Here is an 8,221-nt window from a genome sequence, read left to right as displayed (position 1 = left end):
ACATTTCCAGAAAATTGTGAAAAATAATTAAAAAATAATTATATTTCTAAAATTTTAATAATTCTGTATGTTCAATAATCTAAAATAATTATAGAAGGGATTTTATAAATATTCAAAGAACTTAACAGTATATACAAATTTTAATAAAATGACCGGTATTAAAATTAAGTTTTTTTAAATATCATAATTTCAAAAAGCAAACTCAAAGTTATGCATAAGATAGAAGACCAAAATATACACACACAAAATGTCCATAAATCGTTGCATTGGACCTACCAATAGTTTTATATTTATAATTTTTGCAGATAAATTCCTACATCTTTTAGGAGTTTATGATAGCCGTCACTTTTCATATAAATTTCTATTGTTTTTAAAGACTTATGATAGTAGTCGATTTTCACATCAATTTCTATAATCTTTAATGATTTATGTATAAATTTTATAAATTTTGGACTATCCAATGGTTTATATATGGTAAGTATAGAATTGAAATACATCCATTCTCTAAATATTGTAATTGAATAATTTTAAATTTTATTTTATTTAAATATGCAATTTTCCTAGAAAGTGAAAACAAAATTTTGTTGTTTCTATTGTTCTTTTCACATATACCTAAAACTAAAAACAAAAAGTAGCAAAAACGCAAACCCAAAACTAAATAGATCTTAAATTAGCTTATATAAATTGAAAATTACTTTTAATTCTACTATCCAACGTATATCTTGTAGGTGGATTAGCAAAATTTTGTGTCACTAACTCAATCCAACCTGTATTTTATGCTTTCAATTAATTAATCAATTTTTACAGAATTATAATTATAAATATTAAGTTAAATAAAACAATTTTAAATGATTATTTTTCTAGTATTACCTTCTATGTAATTACTTAAGCAGCAATCTCAATAAATAAAAGCAAATGAACTAAAATTAAAGTGATGAATATAGTAAGTAGGTAATAGGTATGCATGTAGAGGGAGAGATATATACAAGGTTTGAAAGGAAAGGACAGAGAGTGTTTGAGAGGAAAAGAGTAGTAGTAGTAGTAGTAGTAGTAGTAGTAGTGGGCATGATGATTCACATGGAGAAGAGAGGATCTAGTACTCCTACTCCAATGAGAAGGGTAGCAAGAAATGCATGGAGTTGGGTGGGTGAAATAGTAAATACAGAAGACTGATGAATACTAGAAAAGGCAAGTGTTTGTATCCATGCATTGCAAGGTTATAGAAAGAAAGAAACAAGATAGAAAAGGGAAAGGGGGGAAAGAGGCATGCGCAGAGTGTAGTTGGTGTAACATAATTGAGAGAAAGAGAGAGAGAACCCTACCCAACCCAGAAAGGGAAACCAAAATAGTAGTTTGTCTCAGTGAATCATGAAAGCGATGTAACACATCGCCCCAATTTACGATTTCCACCAATAATGCGTCACTATCATCCTCCACCCCTATACTATCAAACTCATATAATATTTATATTATTCCTCACTTTCGATTAGGTTAAAGAACTAATTACTTGGCTTTCTAGGATTTTTTTTAAATAAATAAAATTAAAAATTAAAAAATTATCTACTATATAAATAAACTCAATCATTTTTTTTTATTTTTAATTTTTAAAATTCAAAAAATTAAGATAATAAAAAATTAATTTTTTCATAATAAACTTATTTTTTAATTAGTTGGATCTAATTAACTATACGTCAAATTAATTCTCTAGCAGAATCAATAAAATAAATATCACATCTACGAATATAGATATGTACCATAAAATATGTTTTTTTATTACATTTTTTTTTGAATTAAAGGGAGCTCAACACAATAGGGTGGAGCAGAGAAAGAAACAAAGGTCATGAAACATAAATTACAAGCAACTCCTTAGTAATTTCGACATTGAGTCAACAACCAAAGGGTTCACCACCAACCCATTCCTCTGCAGCCGCAAATGACTTATTTATAAGTTCCCGCAAACTGGATCTGTGATTTCGAAACAGCCTGCTATTCCTTTCCAACCAGATAGTCCAGACAACAGCAAAGAACCCAAGAAACCACCTCTTCCTCTCAACCTGCCATATCGCCATGTTTATCCAGCTTTCGAAGTGGTCCTTGAGATTACCGGGAGGGCACCAACTCCTTCCAAACGCATGCAGCCAAGCACACCACACTTGCCAGGTGATCTCACAACCAAGAAACAAATGGAACACAGTTTCCTCAGACTTAGAGCATAGCATACATAGCGTATCATTCTGCTCAATAACACATAATCTACGCAACCGATCCTTAGTATTCACCCTTCCAATCAGCACAAACCAAGACAAGAGCTCAATCCTTGGAGGGACGAATCCTTTCCAGATGGCACGTGTGAAACTATAGCTTGTAACTTCAGCCGGAAGGACCTCTGCTTGCATCAACTGTGTGAAAGAGTTCGTTGAATAAACACCTGTGTTATCAAATTTCCAAGTCACCGTATCCTCTCTTTCATTTGTAGGCTTGGCTGACTGTAATGTCTCATGCAGTTGTCCTACCAGAACCAGCTCCCATTGAAACAACTCCCTTCTCCAGTGGAAGCTCCAAATCCAGTTCAATCCATCCCAAAACCCACATTCCCCCACATAAGCGCCGGTAAGGGCTGAGACCGAGAAGAGTCTAGGAAACTTATCTTTCAACGTCCCATTAGGTAACCAGCTATCCTCCCAGAATCGGATCGTTCTGCCGTTCCCGAGCTCCATAGACAAGCCACTTATCATCTTTTCTCTCAGTCGCGGCTCACAGATTTGAAGCTGACAGATATCCCTCCAAGGACCTCCTCGGGTGGGCGCAGGCTGGTCTCGCAGCATCACCGCGGGATCCATATTGTTGCATGAGCAGACCACCTTCTTCCATAGGGGACAGTCTTCCCTTGAGAACCTCCACCACCACTTAAACAGCAACGCAGAGTTTCGAATAATTGCATCCCCGACCCCCAGTCCACCTGCTTTCTTTGGAGCCATAACTACTTCCCATTTTACAAGGGGTATCCCTTGCTTCCCCCCATCTGTACTCCACAAGAACTGCCGTTGTAAAGAAATCAGCTTTTCAGCCACTGCCTTTGGCATCTTGTATAAGCTGAGATAGTAGATAGGGAGGCTATTAAGCACCGACTTAATTAGGACCAGCTTGTCTGCCTTATTCAGAGTCTTAGCTTTCCACAAACTCAGCTTTCCCTCAACCTTGTCAATTACTGGTTTCCATGTCTTCACCCTTTTCGGATTTGCACCCAGTGGAATGCCCAGATATCTGATCGGTAGAGACGCCTCCGTACATCCCAATAACTGACACATCCTACTGACCCACAGCCCATCACAGTTGACCGGGATAATGTTGGACTTCTCAAAATTTATGCTCAGGCCAGACATCAGCTCAAAACACCGCAGAAGGCGCTGATAATTTCTGATGGTCGCCTCTTCAGGTGGACAGAATAGAATAGTATCATCTGCGAACTGTAAGTGAGACAACTGAATACTATCCTTCCCAACCAACAGCGGCGAGATTCGTCCGTTCCTTACTGCCTCGCCAATCATCCTATGCAGAACATCCACGACTAAAACAAACAGGAAAGGTGACAGCGGATCTCCTTGTCTCAACCCCCTCTGCATTTTAAATGGCTTCGATGGTGATCCATTGATAAGAACCGACATGGAGGCAGAGCAAACACATTCCCTGATCCAGCCTCTCCACCTCTGACCAAAACCCATCTTACGCAACACAATATCCACAAATGCCCACTTGACTCTATCATAAGCCTTTTGGAAATCCAGCTTGATTATCACAGAACTCCTTTTCCTTGATTTCAACCAGTGCACAGTCTCACAAGCGATCAAAGCTCCATCATGTATCTTCCTACCCTTCACGAACGCGCTTTGAGTCTCACCTACAAGATCCGGCATTACCCTCCTCATTCTCCGAACCATAACCTTAGATATTACCTTATATACACACCCCACCATACTGATTGGCCTTAGATCCTTTATTTCTCTTGCGCCAGTAAACTTTGGTGCCAGCGCCACCCAAGTGACATTTGACTCACTAGGCAATTTACCGGACTGGAAGAAACCTGACACCGCTCCAGTGAATTCGCCGCCTAATTCCCCCCAACACTTCTTGATAAAGTTCAAATTATATCCATCGCTTCCTGGAGCCTTTGTTGACTCACAATCCCAAACTGCCTCCTTTATCTCTTCAGGTGTTGGCATCAGCTCCAGCTCCCTTGCCTCATCCTCAAGAATTCGCTTTACTAGTCCATCCCTAAACCCAATATTCGGCGACTGTTCCTGATGGTACAAGTCCTTGTAGAAATCCCGTATAGCAATCTTTATCCTTGCTTGATTCCTTACCAACCTCCCATTTATCATTAAAGCATCAATCCGATTGGATCTCCTACGCGAAGAGGCTAGGGTGTGGAAGTAGCGTGTGTTTTTATCCATCTCCTTTGCATGGCGAGACCTTGACATCTGTTTCCAGTGTAATTCCTGGCGGATGTACCTTTTTTTACAGCAGTTCACAAGCGTCTTTCTCCTAGCTTCAGTAGTCCCATCATCCACTCCAGAGCTTGTCATATCATCCACTTTTTTTATTTCATCCTCAATCTGTGCAATCTTTTTATCCATGTCCCCAAAGTTCTTTTTATGCCAACTGCTCAATGGGCTCGTCAAAGCCTTCAGTTTGTCCATGAATTGCCTGTCGCCTAGAGCTCTCCACTCTTCTTTTACCATCTTGAGAAATCCATTATGCGTGAACCAAGAATCTAAACTTCGAAATGGAATTGGCCCCCTCTCAATCGAGAGACCTCCATGATCAACGGACAGTGGTCAGATAACCCTCTTGGTCCACCCCGCAGCCTAGTTTCCGGAAACATTTCTAACCACTCCAAACTCACCAGAACCCTATCAATACGACTGCAGGACTGCCCTCTGAACCAGGTGAACAACCGGTCAGTGATTGCTAAATCCACTAACTCCATATCCTGTATCCATGATTTAAACTCCACGGCAGTCACCGTCAAAGAATCAGCTCCCTTCCTATCCTCTACCTGAGTTATCTCATTGAAATCTCCCAGATAGCAAAACGGAACCTGACACATTCCAAACAGGAAGCTCAATTCTTCCCATGTAGCAAGCTTTGCCCCCCTCTCATGCGGGCCATAAACCAGACAGAAAGCGCAGGAAAAGTTATTTCTAAGCAACACACCCTCTACACACAACCAACGACTACCCTTATAGCAGTTATTCATCTGAAACACCGTCTCATCCCACATTAATAACAGCCCTCCAGAAGCACCAATCGACCCAACATACTCCCATTTAGCAGCACCAGCACCCCATAGTTGCACTACATCAAAGGTTGTCACAACTTCTTTTTTTGTCTCTACTAAGCCTATCATATTTACCTTGAACTTCCTACGAAAATTCTTTATCATGCTTAATTTACCCACGCCCGCCAACCCCCTAATATTCCAGGAACTAAATATCATTTTAAAGCATTTCCACACACCTTTTTCTGAAGTTTCGGTCTACTCCTCCGTGCTTTCTCCTTCTGCTTTGCCAGTCTTTTCTTCTCCGCCAGTGCCTCGTTCTGAGCCTGGAGTATTTCCATGATGTCATCTTCCTCATCATATTGCTCGGCTCCAGATTCCACAGCAAGCGCCCAAGCTTCCCGGTTTTCCTTCATTTCAGCTTCTCTTGTCTTATTATCGGACATTTCTGGTTCGGCCGCTTTCCCAGCCACAGAAGGGTCATTCGTCAATTCCACCAGGTGCTCCCCTACAACCCCCGATGTTGAACCTACTGCCCCCTTGGAGTCCCCTTTGGCACCAGCCTTCCCACAAGCATCTCCCCCTGATCTACCCCTTCGCGTCCCCATCCCACCCTCATTCAACGTTATTTCCAGCCTTGGGTTCCCCAATCTTAGCCCTTCCCCGACCCACTCACCGCAAGCCACTGCCTCCCGGCAGTCCTTAGCCGTACCACCCGCAGCCACTCCCGACTCCGATCCACCATTAGAGAGCACCACCACCAACCCATCATCCATCCCCATCTTGTCTCTCGCTCCAGTCCCACCCGATCCAGAATCCCGTGGCGTTCCTCGACTTCCAGGCTGAGCGACCCCGAGCCTCATCCTCCCACTCTTCCTGCCCAAACTAATCGGTGCCAGACCCAGCGATCCCAGCCTATCCGCATATCCATCAGACCGAGTCTTGGCCGGGTCCGACTCCCCTGCCGCCAGCCCCTTCATCGCAACACCATCCGTCACCGCCACAGATCTGGCATCCGTGTTCAGCTCGGTCGTCGTAAGCGCTGAACCCCGAGGGTCGCAAGTCAGTCTGCTACTCCCCACCCTGCTCGCGCCGTTGATGCCAGCATCCTTCTCTCTAGCCACGCAGCAGCTTTCCAAAGCAGCATTTCCTCCAACCCGACCCGCCCGCGTTACCCCCTTCCCCATTTCTTCAAACCGTTCCATTTGAGGCCCATCACTTAGGCACATTCTCCTCCCATCAGTAGCCTCAACAGTTGGGCCTTGTGGATTTTGTTCCAAGTTAGCAACTGGTTCTTTAGACACCTTCAATTGGGCCCCAATCCCATTACACTCCTTACCCGACCCATCAGGCTCCACCCCTCCCTGCACTATGCTTGTTATCCCATTCCCAATCAGCACCTGATCATGTACTATCATACCTCCACTAGGACCAGCCATTACTATTCTCGGAGAAAAATCCGCCCTCCTTTCCGTTGCCAATTTCAAATTCAAAAAGTTGTTACCCCATTCATCCAAGATCTCAGGCCCAATTCCCGCTCTATCCTCCTGGACCTCCTCCTCCCTATGCGGCATGGCCACCAGCTCAGTCGTCGTACCCCCTCCCTCCACCTTGCTGGAAGTGCAACAATAGTCTGGCGGATCAGCATTGATCTCATGATGTTGGGCCACAGCAATAGGTGCCAAGTCCCCCGATGGTTCACACGCATCCTTGCCCATCTCCGTAACATGAATCTCGAAGCCACACGATCCAACAGTTAGACGGAGGCTTTCAGAGATAGTATCGAACTTCCACGTTTCAATTAACACACGTCCCGCCCAAAACGACATGGCTGAGCGTGTTTCAGCATCTATCTCAATCACTTCTCCCCACTGGCCTCCAATTGCACAGAATGTATCTACCGTCCAATTGCACAGAATGTTTTTTTATTACATTACAAACAAAATAATTATAAATGTATTTTGCTTTTACTACCAATCAGATAAGTAACAAAATTTTAAATAAATATATTATTTGATAATGAGATAAATAACCGAATATTTTTATACATGCTTTATTAACAGTACAAATGATATAAGTTATAAATATCATATTTTGTTTATACAGTAAATAAGATACGTATAAAACGACGCCTATAAATATATTTTAACTGAATTCAATATTAAATAACATTTTTGTCATCTTACGATTTTTTATAATTTTTTTCTTTTATCTTAGAGTTTTCTAACATCCCAAACTTTCTAAGAGATTTCATAACAATAGCAGATTCTTCAAACATCAATAGGCTGAACGAAAGTTGGCATATTAAAGAGGCACCGGATCTTAATGTTAGTACTACTTTTTTAGGGCAAAACACTATAATAAACCAAGAAGAATGAAATTTTACACAAATCAACTAAATGGAAAACTGATTCATGAATCCACCAATGCATGTTACTATATAGTTCGAATCAATATGTTTCGAACTAGAATTACATATAATTCGAATCAATGTGATTCGAATTACTCACACACACACGCAGACACACTATAATTCGAATCAACCTGATTCGAATTACACTCACAGTAATTCGAATCAGGGTGATTCGAATTACACTCACACACGCTGCACATAGTAATTCGAATTGGCCAGATTCGAATTACTCATGATTTAATTTGTCCATTCTTTTATTAAAAAATTAATAATTGATTAAAAAAATTAATAATTTAAAAATTAAAAAATATATATTTTATTTCATGAATTAAAAAAAAAGCTAACAAAATATTTTATTACGAGACTTCTTTAAAATATTAATGAGCTATCAATTCGAATTTCATACAATACTCTTTTGCGCATTTTTAATAGCTCATGAATATTTTTTTATAAATTTTTTTAAGCCATTTTAAGCCATTTTAATCAATTATTAATTTTTTAATAAAAGAATGGGCAGAATTAAATAATGA

General features: G+C 40.7%; 1 protein-coding gene across 1 annotated transcript; it reads right to left on the bottom strand.

Annotated features, from left to right (window-relative positions):
* On the bottom strand, positions 4,772–5,443 carry LOC107640056. The gene has a single exon (XM_016343609.1). It carries the CDS (start codon positions 5,441–5,443, stop codon positions 4,772–4,774), a length of 672 nt encoding a protein of 223 aa, XP_016199095.1.

Source organism: Arachis ipaensis, chromosome B05 (genome assembly GCF_000816755.2).
Source record: "Arachis ipaensis cultivar K30076 chromosome B05, Araip1.1, whole genome shotgun sequence".
Classification (NCBI taxonomy): Eukaryota; Viridiplantae; Streptophyta; class Magnoliopsida; order Fabales; family Fabaceae; genus Arachis; species Arachis ipaensis.
This window is presented reverse-complemented; position numbering and strand designations above follow the sequence as displayed.

Coding starts and splice junctions, on each gene's coding strand:
- LOC107640056 (XM_016343609.1), bottom strand. CDS start 5,443: ATGATAAAGAATTTTCGTAGGAAGTTCAAGGTAAATATGATAGGCTTA.